Source organism: Chrysemys picta, chromosome 1 (assembly GCF_011386835.1).
Source record: "Chrysemys picta bellii isolate R12L10 chromosome 1, ASM1138683v2, whole genome shotgun sequence".
NCBI classification, from domain to species: domain Eukaryota; kingdom Metazoa; phylum Chordata; order Testudines; family Emydidae; genus Chrysemys; species Chrysemys picta.
The window spans coordinates 195,240,817-195,259,152 of NC_088791.1; the positions used below are offsets into that span (position 1 = coordinate 195,240,817).

At 39.2% G+C, this 18,336-nt stretch overlaps 1 protein-coding gene across 16 annotated transcripts in view; it reads right to left on the bottom strand.

Moving 5' to 3' along the window:
- The window catches only part of ERG (ETS transcription factor ERG), a 215,664-nt gene that overhangs the window by 48,940 nt on the left and 148,388 nt on the right, over positions 1-18,336 (bottom strand). For 10 of the 16 annotated variants that reach the window (XM_024100507.3, XM_065577411.1, XM_024100506.3 and 7 more), the window contains one exon: positions 5,781-5,998. The exons of 1 other annotated variant lie outside the window; for it this stretch is intronic. In XM_024100507.3, the coding sequence (XP_023956275.1) occupies positions 5,781-5,998 (218 nt within the window). Of the gene's footprint in view, positions 1-5,780; positions 5,999-8,238; positions 8,330-9,396; positions 9,611-18,336 lie in introns of all 16 variants that reach the window. 5 more of the 16 variants (XM_065577418.1, XM_065577426.1, XM_008179835.3 and 2 more) reach the window with 2 other exon arrangements.

The following is an 18,336-nucleotide window of genomic DNA, read 5'->3' on the forward strand; positions in this document are numbered from 1 at the left end:
GCATCTTGCACTCTTTTTTGCATGCTCTACCTCTCACGCTATACAGATCCAGTGACCCTTTTAGAGAGAGAATTATTAGAGGATATTCTGAAGATCCCAGATGAACCACTTAAGAAACATAATTCATAAATAAATAAGCACGCTTTATACATATACAATCTTATTCTCACATACACTATAGCCCCTTTACACTGATCTGGTAAAGAGGCCTTAAAGTGGGTGTAACTGTAACTAGAGCAGTGTAAAGGGCTTCCATGTAAATGAGAAACAGGACCATACACTCCATCTACTATGTGCATTTATTTTTTGTGTTTATTTGGATTACTTTTAAGAACTGGATAATTAAAATAAGGAAACAAACCTCTGGGTTGCAAATCAATGTGGAGAGAAAAGACATCCGCAAAAGAGTAAGCCCTGGTCTACACTACAGACTTATGTCAATATAACTACATTGCTCAGTGGTGTGGAAAATCCACACCTTTGACGGACATATTTATACCGACCTACCCAATGGTATAGACAGCACTATATTGACGGCAAGGCTTCTCCCGCTGACATAGCTACTGCCTCGCAGGTAGGTAGTGTCTTTGCTAGGCACAGCTGCTCTGCTGCAGTGCTGTAAATGTAGCTAAGCTCTAAGGCTGGGTCTACACTACCCGCCTGAATCGGCGGGTAGAAATCGACCTCTCGGGGATCGATTTATCGCGTCCCGTCGGGACACGACAATCGATCCCCGAATCGACGCTCTTACTCCACCAGCGAAGGTGGGAGTAAGCGCCGTCAACGGGAAGCCACAGAGGTCGATTTTGCCGCCGTCCCTACAGCGGGGTAAGTCGGCTGCGATACGTCGAATTCAGCTACACTATTCGCGTAGCTGAATTTGCGTATCTTAAATTGACCCCCCCCCCTTGTAGTGTAGATGTAGCCTAAGGCATGAAGAGGTGTACTAGACTGCAAAGCAGATGTCCAGTCAGTATCATGTGGCTCAGTATCAGACAGCACAGACACTATGATCAGTACTGCCACTGAACTAAACACGAGGCAAACTGCGGACAGGCTGTCAGGAAAGCTGTGGAACATTGTGCCCTAATACATTGTTCAACAGCAAGTGTCAGGGGCCCAGGTACATGGAAGTATGTAACACAGCATTTCCAGATTTGTCATAGATCACACACATATACTCACTGCACATGGCCACTGTATTCCTTTCAAGCTGCTGTAACTTGCTTGTTTCTCTAGGGCAGTGTTTCCCAAACTTGGGACGCCGCTTGTGTAGGGAAAGCCCCTGGTGGGCCAGGCCGGTTTGTTTACCTGCCACGTCCCCAGGTCCGGCCGATCGCAGCTCCGACTGGCCGCGGTTCACTGCTCCAGGCCAATGGGAGCTGTGGGAAGTGGTGCAGGCCGAGGGACATACTGGCTGCCCCTTCCAGGGACATAGTCTGCATTCATGAGCATGATATCTGAGCACCTTGCTAGTCTGCACAGGTGAGGTGGGTATTCATCTGTACAGGATTCTCCTGTGATGTAATGCCTGTTGGCTGTTACACCACTTTGCCAGGGGCACATTTCACTGTTTATCACAGTAGTGCTGAGGGGCCTCAATCAGGGATCAAGGTCCCATTGTGCTAGGTGCTGTACAAATGCATAACAAAAACATGCAGCCAGCTCTTACAATCTAAGGAAAGGGGTCATGATTTTCAGAGGTGCTGCTTTTTACTATCTGTTAGAGAATCCCTTTTGCAGTTATAAAGTGATGTGACAAACCAACATGTAGCTGGTTTTCTCTTGCACTTGACCTTGTTGGGTTCTAGTTGTAGTAAATTGGGGCCTTTACTGCATGGCATGGAACCAAAAGAAGCACGTGTCCCTTTATCCTTTTGAAAATTCTTACCTGTGCTATAAGAAGAAATTCAAGTACAGTAGTGCCTTATATTACAACTTAGATTGAGCTGCATTTTCCACTCATTTTAAAGAATATTTGGTACTGCTTCAAATTCAAGTATATTCACTGCTGTAGAAGAGTTAAGTACAAATCTGTGTTTGCATGTATATGTTAGACTCAATAAAATAATAGCTTTCCCTAGAAAAAGTTTGTATTATTTTTAATTACTTTAGTAAAGTTATAAAAAATTGTGTTAAATACGCATATGCATGAACAATTTTGTGCTTGTGTTAATCTATTTTTCAATATACCCTGTTGTTTCAGAAATTGTAGAGCACGGGTAGTTAATAGGTGGACCGTGGGTCAAATATGAAGGGCCAGATGTTTTTGAATGGACCCCAAAATCTTTTTATTTACTTAATATTATCATTATTGTTGCTATTTTTTAATTATTTTCTCTGGAGTCTGACTATACCATGACCAAGAAATTTTGACCTTGACAAAAAATAATTGACAACCCCTGTTGTAGGGATTTATAAATTCTCCTGTCTGTCTACAGTAAGTGCAGTATCATTTGCAGGGCTGCCCAGGGGGGGGGGGCAAGTGGGGCAATTTTCCCCAGGCCACGGACTCCACAGGGGCCCCCACGAGAATATAGTATTCTATAGTATTGCAACTTTTTTTATGGAAGGGGCCCCCAAAATTGCTTTGCCCCAGGCCCTCTGAATCCTCTGGGCAGCCCTGATCATTTGTCAGTTTTGTTTTGCTCTGTCAATGTGGCAGGTTGATGAGTACAAAATTAATAAGTTGAACCTTACTTCAAACATAGAGTCTTCACGTATTATTTTAAAATCAGTGTATTAAGAATTATGTTCCTTCCATTTACATATAGAATCAGAATTTGCTATGGTAACTACTTTAGAAGATCATTGTTCTCGTCACATGTTTTTTAAAACTGTAACAGTGACATGCATTATCTTCTAAGGCAGCATGACCTGGAATACAATTTTGTGTGCCAGGTCACACTGGTTCATAACTGGAGAAGAATGGTAACCATTTGGTATTTTCAATTACTCTATTAGGTGATTCTGTCAAGATAAAAAAATCACAGGCTCAAACCTTGCCAGCTCTGCAGTTAGTTTGCACCATGCTGTCAGGACAAATCAGCCCTGTGGGCATTTCCCTAGTGTAGGGTGGTCCTCCAGTGGTGCAGAGCTCATATAATGGCTCCTATGCCACTTCCACAGTCTCTGGCCAGCTAAGTGCGTGGGGATAGGGAAAAGGTGTGTGGCTAGGTGCTCTGGTGACTCCTGGGTTGCATAATACCCCCTCTTGTGGCAAATGACAACTGATGTGATTTCAAGCAGCCTGAAGGTCAGCCTAAATTATACCATGGGACCAGCCCAGTTCACATCTGGCTCAGTATCACACAGTGGAAAGAAGGCTTTAAGCCACATTTGGCACCCCTTCCTGAACCACGCTGTGCATTTTTTGGTTGCAGCCAGGGATTTGCCCTCATATATTTAAACAAAATTTGTACCTGTGTTAACTAATAGAGATGGCTCCAAGCTATATTATTCAGACTGGTGTGGATTTCAAGCATCCCAAAATCTGGGGGAATTCTAATGCAGAATTTTGGTTTGGCCCATCATAGAAATGGGACTAACTGCAAAATTCAGATGGACTCACATTATCCAGATTCCTTATAAATGTGGGAGCATTTGAAGCTAAGATTTTGCACCCCTCGTTATTAATAATACCACAGACAATTACAACAAATCTAAATAATCAATAACACTTATTTACCTATCTAATAGAACTGGAAGGGACCCTGAAAGGTCATTGAGTCCAGCCCCCTGCCTTCACTAGCAGGACCAAGTACTGATTTTGCCCCAGATCCCTAAGTGGCCCCCTCAAGGATTAAACTCACAACTCTGGGTTTAGCAGGTCAATGCTCAAATCACTGAGCTATCCCCTCCCTCCCATTTCACTGAGCTTGGCCAGAGAAACTATAACCACCAATTCTCATACAGAATCTACTAAAACAAGAGGGGAATATTTAAATATAATATTTGGGAGGAAGAAAATTTGTTTTTTTTTAATTGATGAAAACATTTACATTCTTATGTATGAATAAACCTTTTTAATACACAAAACTAGAAATCTGTCTCTAAATGATGGGACTTACAAGAAGACTACATATAGTTACCACTGTATAACTTATATGTCAGTTAACCGTTTGTTAATTTCTGTTACACAAATTTTTGACAATTTGGTGGAAATTCGTAGAATTTTGTCTCCAGTTTTGAAAATGTATTTTATTACATTAATGATACACAATTTACTGTACAGAATTCCTCTTTGAGTATCCATGGCTGCTGGACTGCTTTATCATACCTATGGCACTGATGTTTGGCAGTGCAGCAAATATGACCAGAACCACAGTATATGTGACCTTTTTGGGGAGGGGGGGATTTTGTTTTTTGTTTTGAATAATTTGAGTGTAGATCAGATTAATGTGTGAATAAATGCAGGTGCTTTTTTACAAGGTGATGGGAATCTGTATCCTCTATTTATACACAGGTAGCAATTTTGTATAAAAATGCAAACTGTTTCTAGAGTGAGACACTTTAAACATGAGGCCTCAGGTCACCCCGTGCAGTGTCATGGGAGTAAAGATCAACAGCTCACTCTGTTTGTCGTTATAAGGACTTGCTTTTTGCATTGTCCTGTTACATTTCTGGCAGAGACAGCAGCTCATACACCTAGCTATTTGTTACCACCATTTTCTCATAACAAGATCAGGTCCAGATCACAAACCCAAGAAAACTCTTCCAGGGCTCCTTTTGGCCCAATGTAACCTTTTAAAAATAACACAAAGGCATGTTTAGCTAACCTGATTAAAATAAGATACTACCTGTAATAATTTTACCACATAAATATACTGGATGAGTCATTTATCAATACAGCTGGACAAAACTATTCACTGGAAATAATTAGCCTGTTTTCAAATGTGGCTGCCAAAATAGTCTTTCAAAGTCCAATCAGCCAATCATAACTTTTAATTTAACTACAGTGACTTTAATTGGATGAGGATAACAACAGGTGGCTTTTGGGTGGGACATCTACTCCTTATTTTAAGTTCACAAACTTTTTGCACAGAAGTGGCTTTGTAAATAAAATCCATTTCCCCAAAATCTCATGATGAAAAATTATGTGAAACACATGGGCAAAACACTCTCCAATTTAGTACAGTGCTATTTATCAGACAATAAAAGTTCTTAAAGGTATATTCTCCCACTAAATCCCCTTTAGCTTCTGAAAAAACACTTTAGGCTGGGTCTACACTACCCGCCTGAATCGGCGGGTAGAAATCGACCTCTCGGGGATCGATTTATCGCGTCCTGTTGGGACGCGACAATCGATCCCCAAATCGACGCTCTTACTCCACCAGCGGAGGTGGGAGTAAGCGCCGTCGACGGGAAGCCGCAGAGGTCGATTTTGCCGCTGTCCCTACAGCGGGGTAAGTCGGCTGCAATACGTCGAATTCAGCTACGCTATTCGCGTATCTTAAATCGACCCCCCCCCCCCCCGCCGTAGTGTAGATGTAGCCTTAGTAAATATATTGTATCAGACAGGTTTGCTACATCTACCGTCACAATACTATGAATTAAACTCAAGTCAGAGTAAAACAGCAAAAACTACACAAGCCTCAAATTGTTGAGATATCTTTTCCCCTAAAACCTATTTTGACATGGACAGATATTTCCACATTGTGTTGGTAAGTAGAGGAGCTCAGATACTACCAGTGGTAAGGAGCATATAAGTACCTTGATAGGTAAGATACAGATAGTAGTAAAGCATCAGTGCTAGTAATTTTAATCTCTAGCCTCATTACCTTGACCCATTAATCTGATTTGGGTTACATTCCATCTTGATGGTGACTCTAGCTGGTGGTTGTGATAACCAGTCTTGCTGGGGGACACGCGGACTCATCTTTGATGTCTGCCCATATTCGCTGGAAGAGGAGGCAGTCATCTCTGTCTTAGTAAGGTGTGGCGTTCCGTAGGCACACTCAAACAAGGACTGGTCTTCGCTTACTACTGATAATGCTTCCTGAAAACCAAAGCAGAGAAATCAACATGACACTGTGTCAGAGAAGTCATACAGATACAACAAAATCCCTTAAGACAATGAGATAGGTCTCAAAAGTCTTGTGGGGCATATACATTAATTGTTTGTCTGCATGCTTATTATTATTTATTTGTATTACAGTAGCAGCTATAGGCTAGGGCCCTATTGTGCTAAACACTGTACAAACCTATAACAAAAAGACAGTACCTGCCCAGAGAACTTACCTGTTAGATGTTTCCAATCAGGAACTAAAATGCACCATGTCCAAGCTTTATTAACAGTTCAGAAAAAATAATGGAAAGCTAATGACTAAATAGAACAAGGCAGGAGTAGCAGTGAACTTAAATCTTTCACTTCCAAGGCTTGAACTTACAGGCCAGATTCTCAGCTGGTGTAAACTGACATACCCTGCACTGACTTCAACAACTTTACACCAAATTATGATCTGGTCCTTGAAACTTCTACTCTTGGAATCCTGGTGTCTTCGTATCCTGGAATTCTCATATACCATGAATGGACTGGATGGTTTAGGGGATGTGCAATGGAATACTGAGCCTTTATCTGTCCAATAGGTCATTAGATCATCTCTGCCCCAGATTAAGTGACCAAAAGTCATTATTGTCTGCTCTGTTTGGAGGTCTTTCTGAAATGAGTAAATGGTCTCTATTCAGTTGCTATAATGAATTTTTGACATCAGAAAAGCTATCATCACAATTGACAATTTTTTTGGTCTCAGTAGAGTGGCCAAGGATTGAAGACGCCTGGAAAATATACTACATTCTTGCCCCCAAGGTGCTTTCTAGGTCATGATTCAGCACTGTGATGGGATGAGTGTGGTGGGGAAGCATGCTCTGCCACTGTGCTTTTCAGTAGAGAAACAGAGAAGTTCAGTCTCCTGAGTTGTTTAACCAGCATCTTTAACCAACAATGAATTAACTAAACCTTTAACACAGAAATTAAAAAGCCATCTTTGGAGAAAGGAATGAGTAGCATGCATTAACTCCCCCTGTAAGATGAATAAGGTTTGGTTTTGCTGACTCCTTGGGAGTTTCTCTTCCTTCTTGCCTATAGAATTAGGACTACTTTCTTTCTGAGATAATACAGTGATGGGGAGAAGATATGTAGCTGGTTCCAACCTCTGTTTCAGAGATCCTGCTCTTCCTATGAGCAGAAACAAAATGCAAGCCAGCCTAGCACTTGTTGCTGGCTGCAGAATAGGTGCTAACCAGCTGGTGGGCTGGACACCACCCTTAAACCACAAACCACACCCGCTTGAGGATGTGACATGTTGACCACTCCATTAGCCATCTCTCTCTCTCTCAGAACGCTTCCTCAAGCAGTGTGTATAGATCCTACTTTGCTGCATGTGTGGGAAGAGGTTCTCTACAGTCTCGTTCCCACTGTGGTGACAGCCCCGTTACTGCATCTTTATTGACTGCAACATTCTGGGTGGCAGAGTTCAAAAGATTTCTCATTTTGAAGGCAGCTGCAGCTCTAGTTAGTTGGAGACTGAACAGTGCTGTATGTAGCTTATAAGCAATGAAACAGTGCTGTATGTAGCTTATAAGCAAAGGCCGTCTCTCTTACTGTCCCTTTGCAGCTAATGCTGTTACTTTATTTCTTCTTGTTGTTATTATGAACTAATTAAAGTCACTGTAGTTTGGTTAGAGGGCATAATTGGCTGACAAGATTTTGGGGGACATAATACCAACTTTGTGCACCCGGGCAGCCCGGGGCAGGTTTGAACCATTTAGTGCCAAATTCTGCTCTGGCTGATACAGAACTGAAGAGCGTAGATACTGCCCAGTGGGTCCTTTGCCCCAGCGATCGATCAGTGGTAGGCTAGCCCAGGATTCCAGGGAGAGATCCAAGGTACCAAATGGAGGTGATTGCTTGGCTGATCCTTTGGACATTGAGCAACACACAACCCCAGCTGACAGCAGCATATGAGCTACCCAGCTAGCAGTTCCCGGCCAATGGGAGCGTGGAGCCGGTGTTCGGGATAGGGGCAGCACGCAGAGCCCCGTGGCCCCCCCACCTAGGAGCTGGATCTGCTGGCCACTTCTGGGGCACAGTGCAGAGCCTGGACACATAGAGACTAGCCTGCCTTAGGTCTGCAGCACCGCCAACTGGACTTTTAATGGCCTTGGGGAAAAAAATATTTTGTTTTACAAAGTTCTGAATAATTTTCCATGAAAATATACACACCCCTGACCACGTACCCGCAGCACTGAATGGACTGACATCCAGTGTCTGAGACGGTTTTCTACCCGCTTCTTTCGCCTCTGCTCCACTGAGGAGTCAGTACAGGGACTAAATAAGAATAACACATTATGTAATGTTAACTTTGGCAATCCTGATTACTATAAATATGTATAAGAAAGTGTGAATTATACAAGAGAAAGCAGAAGCAAAATTGCAAATATGGCAAGCCAGGATGTTGTTATATATTGCTTACAGATTAAGCTGTCTTCAGAAGTGGCATCAAAATGCCACTCATTCATTTTATTTACTTAATCTGCCACCCACAATTGAATAAAAAACATGATTTATTCAGCATTAAAACAAAACCTGGCTGTAAACAACATAAATGAAGACAATTTTGGACTAACTATAGAAAACAAATGGAGATTGTAAAAGATGAGATTTATTAAATTTGCATATATTGGGATAAATAAGTGCAAAACAATAGTATCTGCCTCACATCTTAATTACTTGTCAATATGCTATCAATGCACAATCTAACACATTATATCATACAAAGGAAAAAAAAGTACATATATTTCAACTTTGTGTGCAGGTTATACTGACCACCAGAAAGACTATGCCAATTAGTTAGGATTACAGTGGATAATTGAGAGACTGTGACAAAAAAACAAACAAACCCACAAACAAACCCAGGAGACTGAGTCTATCTTCATATGTCAAGAAATGTTCAATTATAGATGATTTCCAAGGAAAACATGCACAACTCACTATAGGAATTCCTCATCTAATTTAGTAGTCTATACCCCATCTTGTGATTTAGCAGCCATTACGTTTGTATAGGGCTATGGAGGCAATGTGGGAATATCTGTGTTTCTGTCATCTTCTGAGACTGGCTGCTGGGTTACCTAATGTGGAGGACTTAGTGGCAGAGTGAACTCTCCGTTACAACTATTCAACCTTTACTGGCTCCCTTGATGTTTTCCTATTGAGTCCTGGGTGACACCACATGCCTCCTCTCTCCATTGGGAAGGATGTAGGGACAGAGGGTGGACAACAGAGTCAGTCTTATTTCATCTCTGAGCCAGAATAAGTTGCAGTGGTTGACAAAGCATATCCATGAGTCTGTGGAGTCAACATATGTAAAAGCATGACCTAAAACAGACTATCCTTACTTCCTCCATGACTCATCATCTTTCTCCAGCACATCAGTGGGGCCAGGATTTCACCCCAGAGGTCGATGGGAGTTTTGCCATTGACTTCAGTGGGGCTTGGATTTCACCTCTGGAAATATGCAATATGCTTAACTGCCATTCCACAACTCCTCCCGTCTGCCAGGATTCATGCAATCATACTCTCTGCCATCTGCTTCTTTTCAAAGTACAGTGGCTGCAATTGAAATTTCATGATGTGTCAACAGCTACCACACAATTATATCTGAGGCTACCACCGCTTTTCCCTGTACTTTAAGATACCTGTGGTACATGTGTGCGCACTGTGTGGGGAGAATTGGCAAATACTGACTTTTTAATGGCTTTTGTTGTAAGCTTAAACCCTATGGTGGTTTGAGCAATTAATGGCCAAAGGCACTTCAGCATTTAGGCCAATCCTAGACACTGCAAAGACGAAGCAATACCTAACAATTTAAGGATGGTTCACAATAATAAGAGAGACAGTCTTATATTAAAGACTAATATTCGTACTGTAGGAAAATACAAAAATTATATTAAGAAATATGGAAATTGTCTCTTGATTACATAAAATCTTCTGATTCAATAAGCAATATGGTATATAAAAACAGAGAGTAAATAGCCTTTAACTCTTCCTCCTACACTTCTGCCCATACTATCTATCCTTGATTTCCCTCTATTGACTAAGACTGTGATCCTGAATTTTTATGTTTTCTCCATTTGTAACAAGCTAATAATAGCCATTAAAACATTATTCACTAATTCCTTCATCAATTGTCAAAGAAGTTATTTGGGAACAGACTGTTTATTATTTAATCAGGTCTAAATTGCAATGAGTAAAAACGACTTTCATATGCCATTCACCTCAATCATGAAGGCTAGGAAAGGAATACTCTAACTGCAATTTCTCATATTTAACATATTTGATATAATATACTTTGCCATTATTTTGCAAATACAAATGTAAAGTAAAAAACTTTAAAGTTTAAATATAAAAAATTATTAAAGAGTAATGTAAATAATTCACTGCAGACTAGACTGTGCAACCTTGCTTATATTGGCGAGCACTTACACAAGTTGCCCTATTGTAGTTAGCTGTATGTGCTCATCAATGTGAATAATAGTTGCATGATCTAGTCTTGCTTGTATTAATACTGTAACCGATCAACAAAATGTAATTTTGCATATGAATATCAGTTATATTTCTATTAAATATTTTCATTGCTCATTTTCATGCTAATTTTTTTCACACCCATATGTTGTTACCCAACCAGTTTAGCAGCTTCAAGTAGGTCAGTGTCGTAAAGCAAAGTAAATATTAATATATTAGTAAACAGACCCATTAATAGACTTCCTTTAAACTTGCCAAGTTTTGTACCCTTATGGGAACAGCTACAGTAATGGATGGATCATCTTCCTGGATTTCATGACACCTCAGAAGTTAAAGCTTTCAATTCCAGTAACTAGTGGTTGACATGACACGGCATGAAGAGACACATGCTACCATGGCCAACAGGAAAGATTATTCACATATGTGCACAAAATATAATGCTTTGATAAATTATGAAAAATAAAATTCATATTAGACAAATGTTTTCAATTTTTTGGGCATAAATTTCTATGAGAGTATCACCAGCACAAAAGAAAATACATTTTTCACAGAGAGTTTTTTTTTTCTCCGACTCCACAATACTTGGCTTCTTGCTTCTCCCTTGGACTTTTTGTTCTAGAAATAAAAGCACTAAATGTTTTTTCGTATTTGTATTTGGGTTTGGTTTATACTTTGCTGATAAATGAAAAAGACAGAATAACAGACTGACAAATAACTATAACAATAGATACAGTAATGGCTTTAAAATAGGATAAAATGATTAGGACAAAGATGTTTATTTAACCAAATGCAGGATTACTTGGCCTGGAAAGTAGAATATACAGGACACATGACTGAGATACTCTACATTATGAAGGGTACATACAAACTGATCAATTCCTTCTTTTACTCCAATCTCAAAAATTGAGGACACAGTGAAAGATTTTTTTATCCAGTAAAATTTAAAACCAATAGAAGAATATACTTCTTAATGTAGCATACCATTAACCAGTGTAATCTACTAATGCAGGAGATTACTGAAAAATATTCTGTAGCAGGATGTTAAATGAATTTGGAGAATGTTCTGAAATAATGGTATTATCTTTATACCAGGTACAGAACATACCCCTCTTTGTCTGAGACTCATTTATGCAGTCTGCTCCCATATCATCATATGGTAGACTGTTCAACATTCCAATAACATACTAAGGGCCCAGTCCAACTCCTATTGAAGTCAGCTGTAGACTTTCCATTCACTTTGATAGGAGTTGGATCAGACATAAGAAAAGGAATTCTTATGATTTAGTTTCACTCTTTCCTCCCATTTTTTCCAAATATGGCCATGATTCGGACCCTCTTTATTACAGGTAGAACAGATATCCTAGATCTTTTTTGGCCCCTTTAGCTACCTGAAATCTGTAATGAGATAATTTCCCAGTCTCCTTATGTCCCAGAAGAAATTTATTAAATCGTTTGAGACTTTTCTTGTAACACAGATCTCCAGAACCACAAATGAATTTGTTGCCCTCCACTGTACTTTCTCTATAACCTGGTTATCATTTCTTAAAGTATATCAGCAAAATGTAAATAATATTCCAAGTGCAGCCTTTTTTAGCCCCTTAAATAAAGGAACTGATTTCTTTTTGCTTTTAAATGTATTGACTTAAATACATAAACTTTTTATGGCCCTATTTTCATGATATTCCTCACCATCACTATCAATTCCTTTTCTCCTCATCTAACTTGAATCCATATTATAATGCTTATTTATCTGGATATTCCCAGATGCATAAGTTTATATTTCCCAATGTTGGAAATCATTTCCCTTGCATATCTAAACACTACAGTTGGTCGGAAAATGGGATTTCTGTTTTGCAGGAAATTCTGACATTTAAAAAAAATTTTTTGTTCTGAATCGGAATAGTTGAAATATTAATTTTTTTCACAAAATGGAAATTCTGAAAAAGTGACAGGGATCTAAATTTTTCATTCCAATAATGTCAAAGTATTATAAGACAATAGAAAATATTAAATATACAGAATATCAAACAGAATATATGAATATAGTATATTATATAATATAGTATATTAAAGTTAGTATTTTAATATAATGTAAAATTCTAAACTAAATGAATCAAAATAATAAAATCAATATGAAACATTTCATCTATCAAAACCAAACATTTTGTCACTATCAACATGAAAAAGTTGAAATTATTTGATTTGACATTTTCCCAATAAAAATGTCACCATTGACGTGATCCAAAGAAATGTTTCAATCTTGACAAAACTGCATTTTTTGATGGAAAACTGGTCTGTCAAAAATTTCTTGACCAGCTCTGCTAAATACTTCCTGTTGTTCCACTCGTCACTGTACTAATCTTCTTGCTTATATTTTACAACCTCTGAAGATTTGGACAAATGTTTCCATAGCTCCATTTTTCATGTACTAATGAACACGTTAAGTAGGCTTTGTCCCTGCACTTCACCTTATGAAACCCCATGTTTGCATCTTCTCTCCATTCCCCCATCCGTCTATCTAGTAGAATTTATAGATGGTTTAGGTACAATAGTGATAAATGATGTATTTGAATTCAAAAACATACAGATGTATATGAAGAGTCAGTTCTGCTTCTTGCTTGAATGTTTAAGAGGATCTAAAAAGGAACCTTTCAAAGAAGCTTCATGTTCAAGAGCCAGACAGCAATAACAGATTTCTACCCAGTCAATCTCTATCTTCCCCATGCTTAGTCGACACTTGACAGTGAAAATGAAAACGTTTTCAAATGTTGGGGCAGACGCTCAGCTACTGTAAATTGGTATTACTCCACTGATTTCAATGGAGTTATATCCATTTAACCTGGCTGAGTATCTGGCCCACAATGAGTTAAATATCAGTTTTCTGAATCAAGAGTCATTGCGTGAAACTGTGGTCATAAAAATGAGTCAAATAAAGATCAGACCATGCTAGGATAAGAGCAAACAGTACAGATTAATGTAACCATTTCAGGTGATTTTAAGCAAAGCTTTCAGAAATTCATCGCTCCATCTTGCTACTTTTATTGTGTTCTTTTACTTACATTCTTTTTTAAAAAGTTTATTCCACAGCTTTAAGAAGCAGCTCTCTGGGTAGTAAAGCTTCATCTCAAACAGGCTAAAGAATGTCATTTCTACATTGCAACAGATTCCATGGAAGAGGCCAGTGGCCAAACAGTCAATGATAGCTCACCGAACATTGGGAAATCTTTCAGGCTGACATCTCCACACTATTCAGGTCTGAAACATGCAACACAGGGCGCTAGAGTAGAGCCTTGTGCGGGACTATATTTTTAATCCCACTTCTGTCCCGCCCTACAATACCCACTCCCACTCAGTACCGCATTGTTTCTTGCATTTTTATCCCACTCCCACCCGTAAAAATCTTAGATGCTGCAAGATTCCCCCTTGCTGCTTTAAAACAAAAAAGAGATCGGTTAATATAGTATATATATCAATTTTACCACTAAAAGAATAAAACAAATCTTGTTTAAACCACCTAAAACTACTTTAACTCCTGTTATAATAGACATCAAATCTCTTTCTAGCCCTCGCTTAAATTTAAGCATTAAAACTTTTATTTTAAAAAAAAGAAAAATTGCTTTACATTGCTGAAATTATATTTATGACAAACTGATGAGAGATTTAGGGTACGTGTATACTTACCTTCGGGTCCGGTGGTAAGCAATCGATCTTCTGGGATCGATTTATCGCGTCTTGTCTAGATGCGATAAATCGATCCCGGAAGTGCTCGCCATTGACGCCGGTACTCCTGCTCCGCGAGAGGAGTACCCGGAGTCGATGGGGGAGCCTGCCTGCTGCGTGTGGACCCGCAGTAAGTTTGAACTAAGATACTTCAACTTCAGCTACGTTATTCACATAGCTGAAGTTGCGTACCTTAGTTCGAAGTGGGGGGGTTAGTGTGGACCAGCCCTTAGTGTTTTCCCGCAATTTCCCTCAGTTTGTTTTTTTGCCCACCCAATCCTGCCCACAACAGAATACATTTTTCCTGATCCCTCTATTATGGTAGCAGGTCCTGTGGGACCCGCAGGATCCCAGTCCCACTGCAGGGCTTTACACATGCTGAGGTTAAACTGTTGAAGGAGTTTCAACCCAAACTTGCAGCCTAGTTTATAGCCAAATCTTTGAGCCTTGAATTCATTGCATCAAGCAATAGTAAGTGAAACGAAAGTGTAATGATTAATGCTGAAATCTTGCTACAGCTTATTAGATCTTGCAATTCTTACAACTCTATTCTGACCATCCTCAAAAGAAGCATCATCAATAGAAACACAATAGGCTGTAACGAATACGTTGGGAAAAGTTACAACCTAAAATGCAGCCACCTGCTTCAGGAGTTGCAGCACACATCTGGAATGTGTTTTACCCATACACCTCTGAGACTTGGATTCATTAGATCAGACTGAAATCCACAGATTATATTCATGAGAGAGTTCAGGAACAACAAAAAGCCTTGGCTAGCGCAAGATAGGAAAGACAAATGTCATCCTCACCTCCATCCATGAGAATCTTATTACCAGTTCAGTTAACATCCGCTATCTATCTGAAAAGGGCACTTGGGCAGTCAATGGTAATTCAAGTAAAGGCCTAGTGCTGCCACTTATCTAATATCTTGACCTCTTGCTGGGAAAAATACAAAGGATATTTTGAAAGCAAGGGAGAGACACTGCTACAGTCCCACTTGTAAATAATAATAATGAACATAATAAAATCCAATCCTAAATCAAAACAAGTTTATGAAATTTAAGGCCAGATTTATCTAAGAGATAAATCTCTGGGCAGGTGAGGTCTGATCCTGCAGCCCTTCTTATGTGAGTCATTCTCTTGACTTCACTGGAACGAAGATTGTGGATAAGGCTGAAAGACTAAACTGAGAGGTTTTATATTTTGTATTGTAATGAAAATATTGTTTTTTTCTAATTACTAGAAATGCACAAAGCTTCAGTATAAATTATCAGAGAATTTTATTGTATAGAATATCATTTCCAGAACATCAGCAAGCCCCATTTTTGCTAAAGACACTGCTACACATGCTTTTGTCGTAACATTTTCTCCATGAGATAATATTTATAGCATCAGGCATTCATCTAGAGATCTCAAAGTTCTTTACAAAGGAAGACAAATATCATTTATACCCATTTTAGAGATGAGGAAACTGAGGTATAGTGACCAAGAATCTGGGACTAGATGCTAGGTCTTTCTGACTCCTAGCCTAGCACCCTCTATTGGGCCATTCCATCTCCAGTGCATAGAGACAACAATACAACATCCATGAGATTTGTGGACAAATCATCTCCATGGATCAGAAAGTCTAAATGATTGCCTGACTTAAAGATCTCCCATGTCATAGTGCAGTGTTCCACAAACCACCTAAGAATAATTGTAAGTAACATATACATTTTTAAAAACTAAGGTCCCAGACAAGAATTAAATGATGGAAACGGAAAAACCATTTCACTCATGCCATGCTCATCATACAACAAACATTGTCTCATAAACACAGTGTACAGCGTTGTTATGTTTTCTTATAAGGTTATACAGCAGTCTTGTTCAGCTACAAAGATTAAAGCCCCAGTCCTGCAACTGGCTTGGGATGGGCAGATACCTGTAGAGCCCAATTGATCTCTTAGCATGATTTCAATAGGGTACCCAAGGGAACAGGGTTCTGCTCACACAGAGCAAGTGGCAGGATCATAGCACAAGGCATTTCATTAGGTCTCTGATAGGGAGCTGACCTCAGAATTCACAAGACTGTGGAATAGGCATCCCATGATAAAACAAGACATTCTTCCAGATATGAACAGGTGGATCTAGCACCTTTATTTCTTCCACACAAACAGCAAGGTCTATTTGTCAATCCTTAATGGCTCAGATAGCTCTAACCTTCATGTATTAATTGGCCACTTTGCTATTCAAACAAGTGGCACACTGCGGCTTGGGACTGGCTCAAGTTTGCAGTAGTTTCATCATTATCTTAGCTACATAAAATCTCTAATGTGGGCAAAGGTTTATGGCCTTGTGCACTGATGTCTATGAGCACAAACATGTTTCCTAGACAAAAAAAAAATTGCTGATTATTGAGCTATTCTGGCCAAATATCAATGACATGACAATGGCTGAATATTTAGATGTCGCCTGCTCATCTAATTACATGATATTTCAAGAATAAGAACTAAAAAGTATAGAATACGGCAGAGAAATAAGGGGCAGGTCTTATCTTATTACCATGGATTATAATAGTTATAAAGATACTAAACAGAAAAATTAAAGATAAACATCTCAGATACTGAACAGAAAAATTAGAGTGAGATTTTCAAAGGCAAAATGAGAATTAGATGCCCAACTCTCATGCCTTCCAATGTGTGTTAGCCACCTAACAAGTTTTTGTTCCTTTGAAAATCTCTCCGTTATGGAACAGAAAGCCTAAAATCAATGTAGTTAGACTGGTTCAAATCTGGAATAACACAATGATCAATCAGGCCCAGAATATTTATCACTAAACAATCAGGTCCAGACAAACTCGAGTGCCAAAAAATACAATTGTATTCTTCAGTAGTCCCATTGTATATTGTATATGTAACATTAAGAATATCAGGCTTTGAATGTTTATTTTAGTACTTCCATATTGTAAAACACTGTAACACTGAGGCATGTAGGGCTATTTCTTTAAGTGATTTAAATGGATTCCTATATTCCTTTTCATTCTGATATTATTCTCAGCTATGAACTTTAAAAGCCATCAAACTATTTTACTCTTCAGCTTTGTTGATAACTATAAGGACTCAAAAAAAGCTAAAGAACTGAGAGTACTTGGATCAAAAACTCCTTTTAATCTGTCGGACCCGTGCCAGCACGCTGCCTCTCCCGCACTACTCCAGCATTGGACCTTATCAATCTGAAAGAGCAACCAGCCTTCTACTTTGTTAAAAAGTGCAAACATCTGTTTTTGTCTCAGTCTTCTTTCAAGCAAAGATTTGTTTGGCAAAATGGGTGGCAGGTTTGTAAAGTGGGCCACAGCCCAAAAGGAAATGAGCTGAGGCTGCATGCCACACTTGCTAAGAACTTTCCTTGCTATTAGATTAAAATGATATTGTGAAATTTAGTCTCACAGCCAAAATAGCTGCACCACCCTATACACAGACATCATTCTAGTCTTACAATCCTATTCTGTCTGTGTGTCTATACTGCATTGTTGGAATAACAGGTAGCCTCAAGAACCTAAATACCATGTACTGAAGAATTGTGTTTTATCAAAGCTACTCATCTCAATATGGAATAACAGTTTATATGTGAATGCAGTTTGAGTCCTTGTGTTTTTGGATTTGCAATTTATTTACCCCGGAAATCTCAAAACAAAGACATCATGTGATTTCTTGTATCTTATTTAAGATTCCAATGAAGCTGATTAAGTGAGGAGGGGTTCCAGAGACATGCTCAAAGTTACATAACATTGCAAACATTAACAACTCTTCTTCCCACCACTTAACCATAACCTACGGCCACGTATTATATTCACAATGGGTGGGATCCACAAAGGGACTTAGGGGCTGCAATGCTGAGCATCGTGGTGCCTACTTGTAGATGACTAGAAAATCACAGGAACAACACTGTGATCCACAAAGCCTGAGTTAGGTGCATAGGGTACCTATACTCTGAATGGGGAGAGGTAGGCACCTTAGAACGTGATCTGCAAAAGCCAGTATGCTAGGTGGGGGCTGCCGAAGGTAGCCAATGGTATATGTTGATGAGAGAGGTGTGAGCTAAGCCCTGCCCCTCTC